The sequence below is a fragment of the Octodon degus genome, unplaced genomic scaffold (assembly GCF_000260255.1).
Source record: "Octodon degus isolate 3935 unplaced genomic scaffold, OctDeg1.0 scaffold00176, whole genome shotgun sequence".
Lineage (NCBI taxonomy): Eukaryota > Metazoa > Chordata > Mammalia > Rodentia > Octodontidae > Octodon > Octodon degus.
The window spans coordinates 4,626,042-4,649,426 of NW_004524752.1; the positions used below are offsets into that span (position 1 = coordinate 4,626,042).

The following is a 23,385-nucleotide window of genomic DNA, read 5'->3' on the forward strand; positions in this document are numbered from 1 at the left end:
AGTACCTAGTGACTTCCTATTTACTTTGACCCTTAAAGCAAAACTTACAAATATTTGTATTTGGCTTAGTATTTCTACTTTTACACAGAATTTTTCACTAGGAATCCTCTGTAGCTTGCTCTGCCCAATGTTTGTGAAACATGTTTCCAGGACCTCAAGTTGTATATTATTCTGTTAATACAAATGGAAAACCCCTAATTATAAAATTGAAATGCCCCCAAACAGAGCCTTTTTGAGCAGCAGTAATATTACAAGAGGAAAATTCCACACCCAACCTCATGTGACAGGTCCCATTCAAAAGGTGGATGCATTAAAAATACTGCATAAAACTACCTTATGTGTTTAAAGTATATATGAAATAAAAATGAATTTCATATTTAGACTTGGGCCCTATATCTAAGCTTTTTATTATGCATATGCAAATACCACAAACTTCAAAAAAAATCTCACACCTGAAATATTTCCAATCTTGAGTATTTTAGACAAGGTATATTCAACCTATACCCATTTCTACTGTTCAGCATTTGATGACTACATATCAGGTGACATATTAGAATTTAAAGAGTAGTTTATGATTAGTATAAATGTAATAAAAGTTTAAGGGAGAAAAGTGGCATAAGCTGTCAGGAACTACGAGGCATTAAATGACAGGCATGCAGAAAAATCTGTAATTGGAAGGCAGTATTAAGAACGGGCAGTAAAATGTCATGATGGTGAAGAAATACAATACTATAACACACCTTGAAGACTTACAACATAGATCATTTTTTGACAGAAATGCAATTTGAGAAAATATAACTTGTTAATACAGATTTTTTAAAAATTCAGGAATGTTACTCAGTTGGTGGAGCTGTATACTTCACACTTACTGGGCATCAGGATCCATCCACTCAGCAATGTTTACATAATTATTTTATTGTTTTCTACATTTAATTGAAATGGATAAATATTAAAAATTCAAATGTAACATCACAGAAAAAAGCATGAGCCCCATTAAACTAATATTAATTAAATTGAAACAAAGATCAGAATTGACAGTTATGTCACAATTAGGTTATCATTAGAGGGCTGGTGACATAGCTTAGTCGCAAAGCATTTGACTAGCAAACACAGCTGTGGTTTCCATCTCAAGCACTGCAAAAAGACAGGAAGAAGGAGAGAAAAAAGGGGAAAAAGGAAGAAAGAAAAAAAGAAAAAAAAGAAGAAGAGAGAAAACAGGAAAGAAGATTTTCATTAGCTTCAGCGAAGTCTGTGTTTAACTGTAAAAGGGTATGTCTTACTTTCTTGGTGCTGAGATACAGTACATGACATCCACAAGTTAAAGGAGGAGAGGTTTATCTTGCCCACAGTTTGTAGAAGGTTTCAGCCCACAAAACACATGCAGAATCTGAGCCTTCAGCCCAACCAGCTTATTTCTCTACTTTCAGATTTCAGCCTTCTTCTCTGTACACACAAAAGCATATGTGAACACACAGGCACATACTTCCTTTTCTCCCCCTGTAAACACCCATAATCTAGTTGCCATTCCAAAATTCTGCCTATGTGTGCATGAAGATCTTGAGGGACATCTAGATATAAACCCTTATATTTCACCTCTGCCACCCCCCTGCAGGACCCATTACCATCCTTTTATGCAAAATGCATTTAGTATATTGCTTAAGGGACCAGGGTTTGATCCCCTGCACTACATGCTGGTGCTGCCCCCACCACCACCTGCATGCTCAGCCTGCCATAGGAGTTTGGTGCACACCTGTAATCCTAGCACTGGGGAGGCTGAAAGCAGGAGGACCACTATAAGTCTGAGCTGTGTAGTGAGACCTTGTATCAAATAACTTAAAAAAAAAAAAAAAGAGTTGCCAATGTATTAATAGATCCAGCACTGCTAAAAAGTCCAAGTCCAAAATGTCCTCTAAGAAGTAAAGCAAACTCTTAGCAAGAAAGTTTAAAACTTCCAAAATACAGTTGACATAGGATAAACATTCCTATTCCAAAAGGGAGAAATAGGAGATAGAAAGAAATCAGACCAAAGTAAGACCAAAATCCAGTGAGGCAAACCTTAAACCCTGCAGTTTCACATCCAGGACTCAAGGCAAATTGTGGTAGGATGTAAACTCCAAAGAGCTTGGGTAGATCCACCCCTAAAGCACTGCTGGTGGCTGTAGCCCTAATGGCTTTTCTCTTGGGCGGGCTTTGCTCATTCCCTTGTAGTTTTCCTCATACATTCTATGCTCTTGGCTTCTCCAACTTCATTGGGTCACCAATGTACTCTCGCCTTCAGTCTCAGAATTTCATGCACTACCCTCTCAGGGGCACACTGCCTAGTGCCCGTGTCTACTGAAATCTGGGTTAAAGTTTTTCTAAATCTACAACTCTTGCAGTCTACAAACCTGTAAAATCAGTACCACATGGACAACACTATGGTCTTCTGCCAGCATTAACAGTGGTCAGGCTTTCTTGTGTCAAAGCTATAGTTGGAGGGCTCCAAGGGCTTGGAGGATTCAGCACTACCAAAAGAATCCCAGGGAACAAATGTCTCAGGCAGCCCTTCTAAGTACAGTGCCCTGGGGCTCTCTTCTCAAAACACTGTCTTTTACTTTTGCAATTCTGAACCTGGGAAGGGTAGAGGCTTGCTGATTCCTGACTTGCCCTTAAGCCACTCCTACTACTGTCCTAATTCAAATACTTGGCTTCTTTATTAAGTTAACCTTTTCAGCAACCAAGCTCCCCTGGGCTCCATCTTTGGCGAGGCTCTTCCTTTTTGGCAAAACTGAAAACTTTAATTTTTTTCCCCCAGTATAAACCTGGCTGAAAATCCCCAACAACATCCATGCCACAGGCTGAATACTGGGCTGCCTTGAAATTTCTATTACTAGATTAATTAGTCCATCATCTTTAAGTTCAATCTCCTGCAGTCTCAGGGCATAGAAAAAATGCACGTATTTCCTAACAGAACATAACACATGTGGCCTAGACCCAACTGCTGATGGAGTCCTTGTACCAACTGAAACCTCTTAAGTCTGACCTTTACAATCATTTTTATCTGTAGTCCTCTGAGCTCTGACCAGAATTTCCCATCAAGCTTGGCTTGTAGTATTCTAAGGTTACGTCTTCAGCTACTATCTCTAAACCTTTCTAAATTCTACTGGGTGAACCAGTTTCAAAGGCTTCTGAACTATATAGTCAATCTGCATCACAGCAACATCATTTCTCTGGTACCAAAATCTATACTAGTTACTTTCCTTGTTAGACCTCAATACTGGACACCCACAATTTAAAGAAGGAAAGGTTTATATTGGCTCACAGTTTGTGGAGGTTTCAGTCTATAGCCAGCTGGCTTCAAGGCAGGGTGGAAGGGCGGCAGATGAAAGCAGCTAACCTTACAGCACCCAGGAAGTGCTAAACAAAGGGAGGAGTCTGGGAGGGAGATAAAACCTTATAGGCCATGCCCCCACTGACCTTCCTCCTCTGACTACATCCAACCTCCTAAGAGCAAGATTGCTACAAGCCCCCATAATCCAATCTACTTCCAAAAGCCCTGCTCTGATGGATATTTAGATATAAACCATTACTGGAGAAAAAGAAGCACAATTAAAAATCATGTATAAAGTATTAGGTATAACCACATTAGTATAATTCTCCATCCTTGAGTGGCGGCATGGCCTGGGAACTGTTACTAAGATGGGGGAGCTACTCCACTGATCAAGGCACATTATATCTTAAGATGATGGTATAGAAAAAATCAAGGTAACAGGTGTTTATATTGGCCATTATCATAGCTGACTAGGGTAAGATTCTCCTGCTGGCTCTGAAGAAGTAAACCACCATGTTGCAAGACGGCTGTGGAAATGGTACCTAAAGGTGGCTTGCTTTATCTAAAAACAATGTTCCACCAAAAGCCAATAGCCCCCACCCCCAGGGATCTGAGTCCTACAACTGCAAGGAAATGAATTCTGCTGACAATCTGAACTACTGATGAGGATGCAGCTTAGCTTGAGTTTGGCATTTTAATCCCTTAAGCAAAGAATCAGCTAGACTCTGCCTGTACGTTTGATCTATGAAATAATAAATGGGCATTGTTTTAACTTACTAAGCTACGATTATACAGCAATACAAAATTAATATAGTATAATAAAACAAAAACAATAACTTTAAATAAAACTGGTGTGCTACAGAGGTACTAGTAGAGAACACTGCCAGAGATTAACTCAGAAATAAAACTAATCTATACTCTTCCATTAAAAAAAATTAGTCACATGTTTTAGTGATTTAAAATAGGATGAATAGCATGAATGACCAAGATTTGTCAGAGAAAATGAGGCTAATCTCAAATGTATGTCTTATTTGTAGTTTTTGCAAGGAAAAAAAAGAGGGAAATTATCATTTAAACCTCGTGCATTTATTGTTGGATATTTTCACATTTTACAGAAATGGAATGCTGTTTGAAAATTTTTATTTTTCTTCCAAAGTTACAAAGAATCATGTGTCCATTAAAAGCTTAGAAATGTGTGATAATAACAAATTATATGAAAGCTAACTATATGAAAAAACTCTTATGAAATTTGTCATTAATGTATTAGTAAGTGTACATAAAATTAATGTGTTTGGTACCTTTATTACACTTCCACAAACTTTAAATTAAGGTACAACATATGAAAATTAGTGCTTTATATGTAACTAGAACTTGTAAGACATTCTGTGCTGAAGTTTGGTATTCACTAATGCAATTTTGTTTTGAGGATACCTATATAAGATTGGTTTTTCAAAATGGCTTCCCTATTTAATTTCTTCAATGACTCAAAATATATACTTTTGCTTGTACATATAAACTGGGCAACTGTTAACATGACAATAAAGCTAATGCCACGCTTCTCCTCTGCATTAAAAAAAGATTTTCACACAATGTCACTCCTGAAAATTGAAGAAATAAATGGATTTTTTCAACTTTTTTATTAGAATGTAACATATATTCAGAAAAATGTTCGTGTAAACCAAGCATACTGGTCAATAAATTTTCACAAGTGGAAATTACCCAGGTAACCAGCATCTGGATTAAAAAAAAGAGAGAGAGAGAGAACAGATGATGATCAACAACCACAAGCCTCCCTTACACATTTTTTGTGGTCATTAACCCATGAATCACTATCTGGAGTTCCTTCATTTACCCATTTTGTTGTTCAAAGCAGTTTTTTGTTTTTTGTTTTCAATTACTATGCACAATTCCATATATTAAGCAAACCACAATGTAACCATTCTACTACTGATGAACATTTGGATAGTTTTTCAAATTTTAGCTGTTATAAATTGTACTGAGCATTTTTTTTTTCTTATTTATTTTTTTAATTTTTTGTATTTTAGGGAAGGGCTGCAGGGTGTTCAGGGTCTCACTACTAGATCGGACTGATAGTGATCCCCCCGTTTATAGCCTCCCAAAAGCTGAGATTACAGGCAAGTGCCACCACACCCAGTCTCAATTGCCCTTTCAGGGCACCCCAGAGCAGGGCCCACATGGCCGGGAACTGAACCCCCGCCCTTGTGCCTGCTTCCATGTGCTTTAATCCCCTGAGCTATTTGGCTGGCCCTCACATTTTTTTTAGAAGTCTTTTGGTGAACCTATGTGCACATTTCTGTTGAGCACATAAGTATGAGTGGGACTGCTTGGTCATGGAGCATGGTTCAGCTTTATTTGAAACTGTAGCAGTTTCAAATAGCTGTCAAACAGTTCTCTAAAGTAAGTGCAGAAATACACACTCCCAATAGTAGGATATGAAAATTATTTGTATTATAGATCATGGGCAACATTTGGTACTTTGTTTTTCCCATTTTAGACATTTTGATGAAGGTGTGATCTCATTTGGGTTTAGTTCACATCTCCCTAATGACCGACAATGACTAAGTGGCTTTTCACAGTCAGAATAGTCATTTGGATTGCCTCTTTCCTGAAATAACGCTCTGGTCTTGCTATATTCTCCTTGATGTGTGGGGGTTCCTTATGATTGGCATTAGCATTTTAAAATGTCTTTTTTCAGGTTATCACCAAAAACATGATATAAGCAACATATAGACTAAACCCAAAAAGCCTTGAAACAGTTTCTATTCTCATATAACAATGATTTCACGGGGGAAAACAAGTCTACCTTTAAATATTAATGGAAGAGGTAAAATGAAAAGTTTATAATTTCTCATAAGTGTGGAAAAACCTACTGGGGAGCTGTCATAAATCACAGCACTTTGAAGCAATAAAAAAGTCCCACCTTTCAAATTCATTCTTTCTCATCAAGTTAAATTTCATTATCAAACATACTGTTGCAATTTATCTACAACATGCGTTTCTGAGACGAGCTGGCAAATAATTGTTTGGATTTTCTTTTTAAAGAGAGCCCAATAAAAGCCTAGCTTCTGGTTTTAAATTCAAAACAAAACAAAAATAGTGTCACTAGATTAAACTAAGCCATCCTAGTAAGGTACAGAAGACAAACAGCTATACTTCCTCTAGAATTCTGCCTTTTGTATTCCAAGAAATTTCTTCTTCATAGCACATTTTAGTATTGTATAAGTTCTGAAGTATTTCCATGGAAGAACAGTTTTTATTTCTTGTAATGATAGCAATAACTCCTAGAATCTTTTCAGCATTTTTTTTTATTAATGAAGAAAGTTTACATCACTTATTGGAAATAATAAGAGAATGGTATAGGCTACAATATGGAGGGAACTACTTTTTGGAAAATTTGACCTGTAAAATTTGATCATCAACCATTTACTGAGTCTTTTTAAAGGAACTGGAAAGAGCAAAACTAAAAAGAATAACACATTTCAAAATTTCATCAGTTATAGCTGTATAAATATTTGTAAGTAAAATGATGCTACTCAAAATATTACATTCGTTGTTTCAGGAAAAAATTGGGACAGTTCAGTGAACATCAAGTAGAAGCAAAAGGCTTCAAAGGAAATTTCAAGATGCATGTAGCAAATTATGTGAAAGATAAGGACTTCAACTATTAAAATTTTTTTAAACTACACTTATGTAACAGAGACAAAACTGAAGAGCAAATACTATATGATGCAATTCGCTTGTCACATGTTTAGTTTCTCATATTTTGAAAACAATGCTGATAAGAAGTATCCTATAACCATATTGAGCACTCTCAGAAAAGAGCTCTTGGTACATGAGAGATGATTACCCTTCCCTGCTAATAGATTTACCCTATCTTTATTGTTTTTTGAACAAACTTCACATAGGCTGGATTTTGTGTGGCTCTTCACGTACTCACTTTAATACATCACTTCTCCTTTTTTAAAAATTCTATTTGGTTTATGTAATTAGAATTTACTACTCTAGATGTTCCTGGAAATGGGTACTGAAGTAGGAATCTAAATATATTACCTTTCCTATCTGATTCAAGAGACCAGAAATAAAATCAACCACACAATATTCATTAGAAGCATTTCAGCAAAACAACTTACAGTTTTTCTAATTTTCATATAAACGAAAGATAGCTTATGAATAGTTAACTATGCAACAACTTTGCTATGTTTTTTCAAGATCCTGGAATTAGCAACTGGTCCAACAGGTTGGCTCTCCTCAGTGACACCTGATCTGAATGATACCCGCTCCAGGATGGCTGCTTCAGTTGCTTACTTTCTAAGATTCAATGCAAGAAATAGCAAGCACAATCAGGAAGTTATTTTTTCCCCTGCAAGAACAAGACTGTATAAATTTAAACTAATTTTTCAAGGTGCTGTTTCAGCAATTCATTTACTTGTAAAATACTGTAAGTATAAGAGTATAAATTTGCAGTTTTATAGTCATTGTGTAAAATGTTTGACACAACCTTCTCATTGGCTCCCTCTCTGCAAAAATTCATAGTACTACTTCCAATTCTGGCTCAATAGTAGGGTCTGAATAGAGGTAAGAAAGGTATCAGAGGAGACAAAGACCTTTATTTTGAATTTTAACTGCTGATACAGTAAGTCTGTCTTGTCAAGTACAAACAAAGAAGGTATTCTCAGTGGGAATGCCTAAGTCTTCCACATAAGCTAAGGTCATACTCAATTAAATGAGGAATTTTATAAATCATTAGCACTTAAAACAACACCAGCAACCACAGAATTCATACTGCTATGTCACAACTCAGTTTTTTAAATCACTGCTCACTAGGAATGACAGGACAATGATATAATTTTTTCCCTCCGATTCTGTACTAAGCATCATATTTAAGAAAATTTATGCTATTCAAGTGCATGAATGAGGTAAAAGTTATTTCATATAACCACCTGCTTTTTCATATCTGACACACAGAGAACTGACAACAAGAACAGCCACTAGAGAGCATGAAAAAACAAAAGAGAATGAAGAGTCTATAATACACACTTTTTCCTTTTTTAGATAAAGCTGAAGGTCAAAACTGGGAGCAGAAGAGGAAACACAATCATGTTGTCTACATAAAGGAGTTCTTGGAGTTTGAGCGTAAAGCCAGGTAAGTTTCAGGAGTAAAGAGTTAATCTGACAACTCAGTGTTTTACATGTCCTACGTCAAGTCATTGCCTCTGGCCTTTTGCCTTCATATTTTGTATGAAGAGATTTCACTCTTACGGATTTAACTAGAATATAAAAATAAAATTATGCACAATAGGTAGAAACAAATTACAGAAGGAGAAATAACTCCTTTGAATTTTAATTATCTGTATCCAAATATTTATTGTAAAAATGTTACATCACAGACCTTGCTACTATCTTTGAAAATTTAATATATAAACTATATGGAGGTATAGGTACTTCACAGGAAACATTTAATGAGTAATAAAAATGGGCTCCCCTCAAGAAAATATCAGTTAAAGGAAAATTCTTTTATGTACATAGGAACTTCTTCTTCATTATACTTATTTTACTTTGCTTATTCTACTTCCATTTAAAACTCGTTTTTAAGGCAGGTGTGGGGATGCATGCCCATAATACTAGCAGTCAGAAGGCTGAGGCAGGAGGGTTGTCACAGGCTCTAGGCCAGCCTTGTACATAGTGAGTTCATGGCCAGTTAGAATTAATAGGAAGACTCTGTCTCTTAAAAATAAAAGTTATCTTTAGTTACAAAGCGACACCTATCATTGCTTTTCTTTATCCCAAAAAGTATAAACCTGCAAAATCTGACCATATATTCAAGAAAGAAAGGGAATATTTGTCTGCTAATATTTTTCTCTTTCTAATGCATGGCAGTAAGTTTTATAATGATTAGGTTGGTTAATAAATTACTTCCTTTCAATGTAAGTCAGTAAAATAGCACCAATTTATTAATGACTGTTGATTGTCCCTGGCATCAATAAATACACTCAGACCAAAGGCCTCATCTTTATTTTTATCTCTATCATATAATGTAACACAATATACATACATATAACACGGCAGTCCTTTCACATATTTAAAGCAGTATATAAACTAAGAGATACATAAACTAAGAGATAAGTCTAAGTCCTGTGTAATACAACATGAGTACTGTTAAATTGGAGAGAGCACTATGTCCTCATTCTCACAGTCATCAGTCCTTTTTATAAACAGTACACTTAAATAATGGATTCTCCAGTAAGACAAACAGTCTCTTGTTTCCTAATGGGTGGGGAATTCACTTAGCAATTTGCTTTCTGAGATAGCCCAGAGCAGTACTGAAGCTATTTCTTACAATTTACCACCCATCTCACACAGACTTGTAAATCAGTACTACATTTAACACAGACCCAGCCAAATGCTAGAACGAGCAGGTCAGGTTTTAATACAAAAGAACAACATTTCTTCACTGTGCTTATAATCAAATCAGGCTGACTTGTTCCCAGGAGCTGTAAAGAGCCATGACAGATCCTTTTGACAGTGGCTATCTTTACTATTTAGCTCTTAAGAATAGTGTGGCCTCTCTCATCACCACAATGGTCTCCAGAAAAATGGAAAGGGCAGAAACCTTTTTTAGAGACTAAATGAAAATGTATGAAGACAGATGTTCACTGTTTGTTGTGACTCTCAAGATCTGCCACTTAAGTTATCCTCTAGCACTTAATTCATAAGGTGAGGTAACAGAAGACTTTTATAAATGTGGAGAAACAAAATTAGATTTTGGATAAGGAAGCACTGATCTAAACAATTAAATACTTTAAAAATGTTAATTCACACTTTTTTTGAAGTAACACAGAGAAGGCAGTGACTATAGAAAACTTTGATTTCAGTAAAAGTTACAAGTACAAAAATGGATATTTACATACAAAAATTGTTTACTTATTAATAAACTAAGCCATAGTCTTTAAATTTGAGTTGTCACTTCAGAAATACTGATATTCCAAATATGTCATATCAAATAATTTATAAAAAAGCATGACAGGAACTCAGTTATTTTCCTTAACTGAAAACCTCAGGATAAAATATATTTTATGTATTTTTGGTTTGGGTCAAAAGCATGCATCAACATTGATTTGATGACTGCTATTCCTCACTATTTCTTTCCTGAAAGATTTCAGTCTAAGTTTATAATGCACATTGTCTAATTCAAGTAGAGTGCAGATGAAATGTAAAATCTAAATACAATATGTACCATAAATACACAAACAGGGAATTAGGTATTCTAGGTTTTTATTTCAATCTTTTCCCTCACTTTGATTTTAATTAAGCAAGTACTAAACTTCTTAGATCTTAATGTTTCCTGTTGAAAATAGAAAGAATGGACTGTAGATAATCTCTAAAGTCGATTTAAGATTTAAACTTCAGTGAGTCAATCAGTTCAAGTTTCTAGTTTGTTATCTATTGGCAGATGATATTAAAGTCTACCATGGTCAAAAACAACAAAGCAAAGTTCTCGTTTGGATGTTCTTTCTGTTGTCTACTGAGCCAACCTGTTGAACTCTGAGAATGACACAGATTTGTTACATGTTACTGAGACTTGAAAAACATTGGTAAAGCCTTAATGATGAAAAGATTTTCTGTCTTCTTCAGAAAGAAATGAGTTCTATTAGTTACTAGCTATCTTTATATTTTACATGAAAATTTGAGGCAGATTCTGAAAAAGAATCCACTGCATATTACTAAAAGAACAAGTAAATGTTATAGTATTTTACTATGCTTATTACCCTTTTAATCTCAGATAGCTATTCTTGTCCAGGATTTTGTACTGGAATGCTAAATGTTTCCACAGTTATTTCTGTGAACACACAGTAATGAGAACTGATCAATACTTTTAAAAAATAGAGAATCACAAAGTTAAATCAGTACTCTATTTGCATAATAACACATTCCCTGAAATATATACAAACTTGTCATTTCTGTCTCAGAGTGTAATAACTCTTACCTGGAGTCTGCATTCTGTGACATTTCGGGGTGCTGCTAACATGATCTTTCCAGCATGCCAGTCAGAAACTCAGAACACTCCGTACTCCTCTGTGCTTGCTCTCATGCTCCCTCTCCCTTTTGCTCTCGCTTTGTGCCTCAGACAGTGTGGAATGCAGAAAAGCCAGAGCCAGTGCCAGTCAACTCGATCCACTCCTCCCTCTGTTCTTTGCTAGAGAGCACTAAACAACAGCCACCCTTCCTACTCACTCACTACTCACCACTCTCAACAGCACTATGTGAAGACAATCTATGCTCTGGGAGGAGCAATGTGATTTACCAAGCAAGGTAATTCATTTTTTTCTATCCCCCAGTGAGAGGGAGGGTACATATGTACCTCTGTGGGTTTTAAGAAGTGAGTGTTTAAAAAAGCAATCTATTTCAAAATTTATCATTTTACAGATTAGAAGCAAATTTCAGGTATTTTGAATATTATACTAATAAAAACACAAACACTTCAAAAATAGGAAAAGTGGATATGCCTTAGAGCTGATACAGCCATGGAAGTCACACACACACACACACACACACACACACACACACACATACACACACACACACACACACACCATGCATACATGCACAACTTTTCTAAACTACTATATCAAACATATCACCTTAACTTATCACTGGAAATATTTTATGTCCAGAAAGGACACAGAAAATAAATGAAGATTTTATTTTCCTAAAGGCCTTTGTTCATGTCTTAAACTAGAACTTTATTTAAACAAATACTCAAAAAACAATTGTAGGGCAGGCCAGATAGCTCAGCAGACTAAAGTGTCTGTGTAGGCAGAGCACAGTGGCCAGGGTTTGATACCCGGCTTGCAGTGCTGGCCCTGCCCCCAGGGTGAGCTAAAACAGTGACTGAGACTGGATGTGGTGGTGCATGCCTGTAATTCCAGCACTTGGAAGGTTGAAAACATGTAAATCACTACATGTCCAATCTACAAAGTGAGATCCTATAGAACCTTACCAAATACATTTTTTTAAAATGATATAAAAATTTGTACAGTCTATTAATTTCCTATTAGATATGATGAAATTATAGATAATATCACTGCTCTTAGTCATGTTAATTTGTTTTAAAATCATACCTATTTCTTCATTTTTTTTCTTTATATCCCAAAAACAGAAGGTAGGTAAACTATGTAATCCTCATTTTTGGTACAATGATCTAACACATTTTATAGCTGATGAGTTGCTGAGGTTAGCACATTAGGCTTGAGCACATAAAAAAATTTACAGTCTGAAACACAGTGGAAGGGCCAGCCAGATAGCTCAGTGGACTAAGGTGTCTGCTTAGGCAGAGCGAAGCAGCTGGGGTTTGATCCCAGTGTGCTGTGCTGGCCCCAACCCCGGGGTGCACTGAAATGGTGATTGAGACTGGGAATGGTGGCACATGCCTGTAATCCCAGCTATCGGGAGGCTGAATACAGATGGATCACTATGAATCCAATGTACATAGTGTGACCCTGTACTAAAATACCAAAAAAAACCCCAAAAACAAAAAAAAACAAAAAGACCCCAAACACAGTAGACTCCACCTGCCATTTAAGGCAGTGGAACACAATGGACATGGAAATAGTACCGACTGGTTACCTACCATTTAGTGAACAGCTGATAGAATTACACACACTTTACCTACCTGTCTATATTAGGTACATATGCATTACATAAAATATGTAACTCTCTCTCACACACACACACACATACATATATACACAAGCATACATATGTATACTCATTTAAGGGTAAGAAAGTACATATTTCTTTGGCACTCTTTTCTGTTCTTTTTCTCTGGCTCTTTTCTTTTTTACAGATAAGACCTCACTAGGTAGTGCAGGCTGGCCTTGAACTCACTATGTGTCCTATGCTGATCTCCAAATCCCAGTGATCCTCCTGCTTTAGCCTCCTGGGTGCTGGGATTACAGGTCTGTGCCAACATACCCAGTGTTCCTCTTCTCTCTAATTAAAGTCTCAATGACCTAAATAAAATTTCTTTTAATTTCATCCTAATTTATTTTTTGTTACCTAGTCTCATTCATAGTCCTTCAAGAAACATACTGCTATATTACATTTTCTTTTCCTTTACTTTTGGTATTGTTTCTACTTAAGCTATTCTTCTAATTCCTACCGTTACTCAAATACAAATCACAGGGAAAGTTAGGCAGAAATAAATGAATGGAGAGTCTGTCTATGGAGATCTAGAGTCCACAGAGTCCTACCTGCTCCAATGAAACAAATCAACAATTCTGATACCTTCTTCCTACTAAAGGCAATACAAAGATACATTATTACATATTGTTTATAACTGTTCTTAAAATAATGCAAAGCATACCAAAATGATTTTTATGAATTATTCCTCAGAAAATTCTAAGAAATAGGTCATGATTTCCATAACTGTACTCAAGAGTTTGAATAGGAGGCAGTGAGTTTAAGTTATAAGGAGTGTGTTTTCAGCTCAATGAAAGGAAGTTACCGTTGTTGAAATACTGAAGTAGCTTTCTGAAGGATGTGCCTGCTATGAAAGACAGTAAGCCTAATTCTTCCCTCACAGGTAGGCTGTTCATTTGATGGACATATTCAAACTACATTACTGAACAATAATGGTATTCTGTTGATAAATACAATTAACAGTATTTTACCAAATGCCAAAAAAAGTTCATGTTTGTAATATTCTCAAGTGCAAAGTTTTCCTTTTAAATTTTTTTAGAAATTTAGAGCCCACTACTGTTTATTAACATTACAGAGCCAAGAATGGTACCAAATTCAGGCACCAATAAGTTTATTACTCAAAGAAACTAGAGAACAACTGTCAAGGAAATAGTTTTTCTTAAATGTATATATGTTATTCCATTATTCAATACTTTTTTAAAGGAGGTGACATTATATTTAATTTTTTATGCTAAATCTTTTTACAACTATAGATTTCTATTTTATACCTTCCACCCTCGTTGCTGTTTCTTCTTTATATGAAGTCCCTGTGCTGCCTGGTTTGTATAGATTTAAAAGTGTTTTCTTAGGTTTTTTTTTTTTTTAACCTCATTTTTTACTTCGAGTAAATCACATTTTCTTCTTCACTCACTTTTTCTCACTTTGTTCTATTTTTTTTTTCTTCATAGTCCTTAGGAAAATACCTGATATTAGTAGTATATTAGTAGTGATAACAACATGAATTGAAGAAAGAAAGAGCAGATTCCATTTAACTAACTTTTTAAATAAGTATTCAGGCTACAGTGTACTTCAGAATAACTTGAAAACTTTACTGCCTATCCTTCTTCCGATGTCAGAACCTAGCTCTGGGTATGCTGTGTGATAAAACAAAAAACATTTAAGGAATTCACCTCTGGCTTATGCAGTTTCAAGTACTCAAAAGAATTAAATAACAAATAAATATAGTTATCCCATCATTTACCTAAGTAGGATTTGCTCATAAGAGATAAAATCCTTATATATAGAAATTGATTCTTGAAGTAACTTTTACCTTCCTTTTACTGTCTATGAACTCACAGCACTATGCTGCATTGCCATAACCAAGGGAAGTAGCTTCCAAGGTAAATATTAAAGAGATCAATAAAACTTTAATTCATACAGCCCTAGGACGTTTTCCAGAACAATAGAGGTGTATGAATGTGCACCTCACTAGATACCCATGCAGGTTAGAAAGCAGCTGAAGCCCATGTCAATGAGGAAGATCTCTCAATAGTTGGAAACAGCTTCACAGAGGCTGGAATTTTTACCATATATTTACAGCACTTAGAACAAGCTCTTTTTTTTTTTTTTAAATAAATGAGATCACTTAAGTCATTGTATTTCTACAAATAAGTCCTGGTTTTACATTTCTCTTGATTAGGGAAGGTTGGGAGGGAATTAGGAAGGGCTGTCTTGACTAATCCAGTTTCCACAGATCTGACCTAGCAACGCATTTAATAAAGTTTGTATTAGGTTAAACTGTGAAAACATATATTTATAAATGTAAAAAAAAAAGAGTTGGGGATGTAGCTCAATAGCTGAGCATAAGTTTTGCATATGGGAGGCTCTAGACTCAATCCCCAGCCTTGCCTCACCCCTCCAAAAAGTTACATTACCAGTAATGAAATGTATATAGTCAAACACCAAATGAACTAGATGATTTTAAAGGTCTCTTTTAGTCATGGGATTCCATAACCTTATAATTCAAACATAAAACATCATTAGTCAATTTCTGTGCTTTGGTTACTAAACTGTTTTGCTTATGAGACTACTGTCCTTTTACTGTACATTAATATAGTATCTTCTTCTCCTGCCTGGAAGTTATCACAATTCATAATTAAGTTATTCATATATTAGATGTCTTTTTGCTGTTTAGCCTGATGGTCATTAAATTCTACGATGTCAAGAGATTATAATCCTGCATTATTACTCCATCTGAAATACTAAGTCTTACCCCAGGTACAAGTACTTAAAGAATATTTGAATAAACACATGGTTTGAAAAAAGGTAAAAGTAAACTCCTAGAGCTAAGTATGAGTTTCCAAATTAGTAAGAATATTAGTTGTATTGTTAAAAGGCTTAGTTTTTTCTTGTATGAATCAGTAAAACAGAATATATCTATGAATTTTGAAGAATGCAGTTAGCATATATTCTCCAACCCTTAAAAAAGAAATGCAGAATTCTGATTTTGGTGCAGGTACAGAATCCAATATGTTAGAACCATTAAGAAATCCTGAACCAAAAATGCACAATTTTCTGAAAATCAAAAATCACTGAAAAGTATCTGCCTGCCTATAATTAAAAATTATATTCAAGAATCACTTATCAAAGAAATTAACAAGGACCAGGGATATAGCTCAGAGGCATAGTGCCTGCCTGGCAAAATAAGGTCCTGAGTTCAATTCCCAGTACCTAAAACAAATTAACAAACAATTCTATAACATCTATCTTCTTATCTAAATAGAAACACATCTCAAAAGCAGGCAAGCTGAAGTGTACACTCGACAGTGAATGCACTGGCTCTTGCACTTATGGGTGTTCCCTTTTTTGAAAAGCAGATGATCATAAATACAACATCTTTCAACCATAAACAGTTTCATTTAATGTCTCCTATTAAGCAGATTAGGATTCTGATGCTGTGGTCTTCCTACTGCATTCTTTTTGGAATTCATACCAGAAAAGGAAATCATTGTTTATAATGGGCATGACAAATGCCAAGATCACCCACTTATTCAGAAATGCCACTAAACTTTTAACTTTCATTTAATTTTATTTGTGTATGATGGAACTACAACATAACACACAGAATTCTGATAAAGAGGTTATTATAAAGACCAGAATACTTTTTAAGTCATATGGTTAGAATAGTACTTACAAGTATGTTAAAAAGCATATGTGAAATAAGTGACAATCACTTTTTTCGTTTTGTTTTTAACTTCTGGCTAAAAATTTGGGTTTCACATTACTCTTCTAGTTAATATGACTTAGAAGGCTGCATTTCCCTACCTTTTTCACTTTCACTTCTCAACTCAGGCTCTCCTGTAAATAAAACTGTATTAAAAAAAAAAAAATAAGCAATGCCTAAGTGGAAAGACACAAAGGAATGTTTTCCTAGTTTATTTCATCACATAAGAATATACCACTGAGATAAAAGCATTACTTCTATTTCCATGAAAAACATTAATAAACAACAAAGTAACTAAAAGCATTTTGGGATACTATTGGATAATAGCATATACTACTTCTGAATGTCCTCACAGATCCAAGGACCTATGTGTAACATTAGCTCACATAAAAGAAATTTTCTTCAGCACCTTTATAAATAAATTTATTTTAGAGAGAAATTGGCCTTGTTGAATTTATGTTAAGCTAATCTGTCACAACTGAAATATTAGATCACTTTTCTTATATAATACAGATAACATTTCACTTCAGTAAAAATAATAATCACTAGGTATTTGTTTTTGACTTGATTTTAAAGACAAAAGCTTTAATAATTGTGGGCTACTGCTTTTATAAAATCTATCTAGGAAGAGCATAGATTTTATGCTACAGCCAGTCCTTATGATATTACTGATACAAAAAATATACATTAGCTAGGCTCAGTGAAGCACTCCTACAATAACAGCTATTCAGAAGGCTGAGGCAGAAAGATTACAAGTTTGAGGTTAGACCATCTCAAATAAAAAAGGGCTGAGGATGTAGCTCTGTGCCAAGTCTCTGGGTTCAAAACATATACTTGTACTGTATCATTCAAAAATGCTACTGTACATAGTCCATTTCAATTTCTATTATTTTAACTAATGCATGCAAGGTGAAATTCAACAGAATAAGGGCTAAGTTATAAAACATTTGACAAAAGAAGAAAATTTTAACAGCCAAATTCTGAAATAAGACAACCTAAGAAATAAATGTTAGTATTTTTCCCATTTTACAAATAAGGAAATGGGAGACAAAGACAAGCTGAGTTAATAATTTGTCCAAGGTCACAAAGTGGTAGTGCTAGGATTCCTATTTCTACTGGTTCTGCAGTTCTTTCCCTTAACCACTATGGCACACCAAACTGCTTCTCCATGTTTATCTACTTAAGTGGTATTTGAGGGTTCTTTTCTTTTTTGCGGAACCAGGGACTGAACTCAGGCCCTTGTGCTTGCCAGAGGGTTCTTTTCTTAATAGCTTCCTGTATTTTCCAAATTTTCTGTAACACCATTAACTTCATAAAGAGGCTTTCACACTGCTCTAGATCTAGTCCATCAGCAGCTGCCTCTTTTCTTCAGCTTACATTAATCCAGATGCAATAAACCTATATACTGAATTTTTAAAACAACTTTCTACTAATGCGCTTTTTAAGATTTACTTCAGCAACTGGAGAAAAATATCACCCAGAATCTAAGAGGCAGGTACTGACTTGAAAATGGATCAATCTGATGGAAAATGTGTGAGTAGTTTTTGAACCTCTGTGTCTTAGGGTCAGGGAGTAGTGCAGAAAGAGATAATTGTTTTTCTTTCTTTATTAAAAGGAGAAGGAGGGGAAAAAAGGAGAAGGGAATACAAGCTTGGCCACAACTCTTGTGTTCACAAGAAGAACACAAACACAGGAAAGACTAAGAGGATCCTTTTCTAAGTTAAATGGTTATTTTTTTCCTTCTTCATTTTTAAAAACGTACTTGAAACAATTAAATAAGCCAACACATTTAATTAGATCATATCCTTCATATAAATAAAGACATAGAAGAAAAACCAACAAAACAATAGTTTTTCCTATAACTCCCAATACCAAGTCTCTTTTTATATTATTGTTATTGTTATTATTATTATTATAGTTACCAGGAGTCAAACTCAGGACTGTGTGCTTGACATGCAGGCTCTTTTGATATTTATTTATTTATTTATTTATTTATTTATTTATTTATTTAGCGGAACTGGGGATTGAACTCAGGCCCTTGCACTTGCCAGGGAAGTGCTTATTTCACTGAGCCATCTCCCTGGCCCCGATATTTTTAAATAAATGACTACACATTCTTTCCCGCCAAATAACTGTAGACTGGATAATTTGGCTAACGGAATTATTTTTGTAAGGATCCACAGGTTTAGACATAGAAAAATGTCACAAGAACCAGGAGTGTAGAAATAAGTAATTCTGGCACCACTTACAAAGTATTATGAGCAGGTGAATGAGCACAGTACTTAAAAGGATAGATTTAGGTTTATATTCCTAGGTTTAAATAATACCTGTGCCATTTACAGACCGTGGACAAACACTGCTTCAGTTTAAATAAGTATTAACAAACAGATAATGGCAATGCCTACTTCATAGAGTTCCATGAGTAAATATTTTCAAAGTACTTAAAAAAGCACTTGATTCAAATAACTATATAAGCATTCGTAGAATAAAATGAAATGAAAATGTTATTAAGGTGGAGGGAGCCATAAAGAGATGAAAAAGGAAAATGAGAATAATTTTTAACATTTATCACTGACAATTCTGTCCTTGAAACACCTCACTTACCTCTTTGCTGCAAATATCTTTACAGATCCTTTCATTCACCAGAACATACAAGCTAGTATCATCTTAGACATTCTATACTTTTTCTTTTCCTTCAATTACAGAAGTGTTTCATCTTTTCATCAAGAATGTTTTGAATGTTTCACTGCATGCTTTAGAGTACAGGCCACTGCAACTACAACCACATGCAAAAGCCTGTAACCTTGTCAAAAAGTATTTCTCTTTAACAAGAATACTTTTCAATCTTTCGGTCCATCCACAGAGACTAGAAATAAGACACTACACACTCTGCAGTACGATCATATATGCCTTGATAAGAAAACGCTGACATCATAAATGGTCTCAGAAGTCCAAATGGAATCCTTTCGTGAAATCATTTTCAGCTAGGAGGCTAGGACAACAGTTTGCACAATCCTTGGTACATATTCCAAGTGCATCATTAAGAGAAAAGAAGACATTACCTGTGCTCCCCATATTATGGTCTAATTAGTAATTATTAGCCCAATCTTCTAAACTTATCCAATCATACAATTTTGAAAAAAGAGTTGTGTAGGACTCGTCATCTGATAATATTGTAATACTGTGGAACTGTAATAAAATAGTGCCTTAATTGTAGGATTCAAGAGTATTTATCTTTCTTCTCTGTAATGACTGGTTACATAAGGCAATATAGTCATTAATACAGCTACCAAGATTTATTGACTGTGCAGTAAATGCTAATTCAAATACTGCTAAATCTGAGTATAAATTTTTCTGCTTTGTTGATAGTGAGAAGCATATTCAAATTAGGGTGGGGGTCCAGGGGAGATGGCTCAGTAGAATAAGTGCTTCCCTGGCAAGCACAAGGGCCTGAGTTCAATCCTTGGTTCGGCAAAAAAAAAAAAAAATCAGGGTGGGTAAAGAATGGTAAATTTCATCCATTAAATTAATTTTTTAGAGTATATTTAATTTGTGATCACATTTTTATTGTTTGTGACATTTTTAAAAAAGGAAAGTGTTGTTCTCACCACAGATATGGAATCTTAAATATCTATCATAATATACCAAACTATCCATAATGTAGCATGCAAAAAAGTCTCACATTGTAGTACAATACATAAAATTGGATTGATTTTAAAAATAATTACAGATTGGCTAGTTTGAAACTCAAGGTATTTTTCCTTACTGAAAATATAGCAAGCTGGCAGAAAACAAGAAACTATCATTTAATGAGTACTTACTACATGCCAGCAATCTGCTACGGAACTTACATCTAATATTTTTTACAACTATACAAAATACTATTTTGCTGATTTTGTAATTTGAAAAGACAAAAATTAAACATTATTTTTACCAAAGTGATATACACAAATTGTGGGAAAAAAAAAAACCCAACAAGTACTTAAAATCAAATAGGCTAAAAGAAACAGCAAACCCCTTTAAATTTTAGTTTTTTTCTATTGGTATTTTGGTTTTGGTTTTGCTTTTATGACATCAGGTCTTACTATGTAAAGCAGACTGGCCTTGAACTCCCTTATGCAGCCCAGGCTTGCCTTAACTCACAGTGACCCTGCCTCAGTCTCCAGTGCTGGGATTACAGACATGTGTCATCACATCTAGCTTCTACTGTTATTTATTATAAGGCAATGATTTATTTTTCCTGAAGGTTTTCTTTTATTTCTTTGTTCAGTTTTTATTAGAATATGTTTGCAGTATTCCTCATGGGAAGTTGGTACATGAACATATACGTTTCATTCTTTTTGTTCCCCTTCCTTGCCTCCCCTTCCTCTTCTGTCTTAGTATGTATACCATTGAATTTAGGGTCCTTGTGAGCATTCAGTATCCTTTCGTCTTGAGAGCCTTAATTTACTCACACCTGCGGAGTTCCTTTTTTTTTTTTTTTTTTTTTTTTTTAAAAAATAAGGACACATTCCCAGTTCTAAGAACACATAAAAAAGCTGGGAACCAAGACTAGTCTATTATACCAGATATATATTTTGTTTTTCTTTTGGATTTTATATCATATATTCCAACAGATTTTTTAAATACATTTTTTCTAGATAACACAATCAAGAAGTTTGTTTTCTTGCCAATTATGCTTTCAGAGTCAACAATAACTTTGTAATTACAATCTTTTTGGAATATTAACTTTTTATATCTAAGATTCTAATGCAAAAAGACTTCCTAGTCTCAAAATTGCTTCTTTCAAACTGAAGTGCTGTGATGTGCACCTGCAGTCTCAGCTACTTGAGAGGCTGGGGCAGGAAGATTACTTCAGTACACTGGTTTGAGAGCACCCTACGGAACAGAGCAAGCCCTCAGACAGGACTAATTTCTAGAATATATAAACAACTCAAAAAAAAAATTAGACCTTCCCCAATGAAAGACCCAATCAAAAAACAGGGCAAGTGAAATACAAATGGCCAATAAATTCATGAAGAAATGCTCTACATGTTGATCATTAGAGAAATACAAACTGAAACAAAATTTAGATTCCATCTTACCCCAGAAAAAATGGGCATCATCAAGAAATAAAATAGAAACAAGTGTTGGAGAGGCATGGGGGCAAAAAAGAACCTTTTTACATTGTTGGTGGGACTATAAGGTAATATAATCACTATCAGTGTGAAGATTCCTTAAAAAAGCTAAAACTAGACTGGGGAGATAGCTCAGTAGGCTAAGTGATCACCTCCAAGTGCAGGGTCCTGAGTTCAATCCCCGGTACTGGAAGAAAGAAAGAAAGAAAGAAAGAAAGAAAGAAAGAAAGAAAGAAAGAAAGAAAGAAAGAAATTCCATTAACCCAACTATGCTCTTTCTACGTATTTTCCCCAAAGACAGCATATTACAGTGATACACGCATACACATGTTAATATCACCATAATCTACAAGAGCTAAGTATTGGAAGTGGCCTGTATGACCATTAGTAAATGAATGGATAAAGAAAACAATATTTTAACATCCAGTGGAGTACTACTCTGCAATAAACTTGAGTCACTTATAGGAAAAATGCATGCATCTGGAGACCACATTGTTAAGTAAAATAAAAGATGTGTTCTGTACATGTAGCAACTCCACACAAGGAATGCAAACACTATGTAGAGAAAACATGTACTAAAAATACTAAGAGATATTCATTGGTAATTTTTAATGTTCATTCAATATAGAGAAGAAAAATGTGTAAGTTAAGACGAGGTTCTATTTACCCGAATAATACTACTATATCAAACTTGTGGTTTCATTAAAGGCCTCAGAATACCGACATAATACAATCTTAGTTCAAACCACAAAGATATTATGTTTTTTTTTTCTTGATCTGCAAAAGTTTCCTTTCTGGGAGACATATCTACCATTATGAGATTTTCTAGGTTTTGGTGGCTACTTCAATCCAAGTGTTATATGCACTGCTAATAATATTCTGTTTTATATATATTTTTCCTCTACCTTATTTTCTTTCTTTCTTTCTTTCTTTTTTTTTTTTTTTGAGGAACCAGGGATTGAACTCAGGTCCTTTCACTTGCCAGGCAAGTGCTTATTCCACTGAGCTATCTCCCCGGCCCCTCCTCTACCTTATTTTCAATCACACCAATATATTATTTCATTTATTCTATCCCTTCTTGATCTGGCTCCTAATATATATGTCTAAACATTTCTCTATAATTCTTAGTTTTATTAATTATTTTTATAATTCCTAGTTTTAAAAACTGATTGCAAGATATTTGAAAAGGATTTTTTTTGCTAGCTCAGGCTGCCTTAAGGACAGATCTGGTAAGGAATGGGGAGCTGGAGATCAAACCGCGGTCCTCTGTGCCTGACTGTGTGTGCCTCAGCAGGTGCTTAAACAACTGAGCTAACCCACCAGCCCCAGATGGCAAAATATTTGTTAAAATGTTTTTGACTCAGATGGCACTTCTCTCATTAAAATGAGGAAGAAGGGTCAGGGAGATAGCTCAGCGGCATAAGCACCTGCCTGCGCAAAGTCCCAAGTTCAATCCCCAATACCAAAAAAAAAAAAAAAAAAAAAAAAAAAAAGAAGAGAAGAAAATGACCCCAAAAGCCTTTGAGTGAAAGAAA

General features: G+C 34.8%; 1 protein-coding gene across 6 annotated transcripts in view; it reads right to left on the reverse strand.

The window, feature by feature from the left end:
* The window catches only part of Rasal2 (RAS protein activator like 2), a 381,000-nt gene that overhangs the window by 141,734 nt on the left and 215,881 nt on the right, over positions 1 to 23,385 (reverse strand). For 2 of the 6 annotated variants that reach the window (XM_023703628.1, XM_004643452.2), the window contains exon 1: positions 11,316 to 11,448. The exons of the other annotated variants lie outside the window; for them this stretch is intronic. In XM_023703628.1, coding sequence (XP_023559396.1) covers positions 11,316 to 11,328 — 13 coding nt within the window. In that variant the 5' untranslated portion in view covers positions 11,329 to 11,448. Of the gene's footprint in view, positions 1 to 11,315; positions 11,449 to 23,385 lie in introns of those variants that run through there. 6 annotated transcript variants of the gene reach the window in all.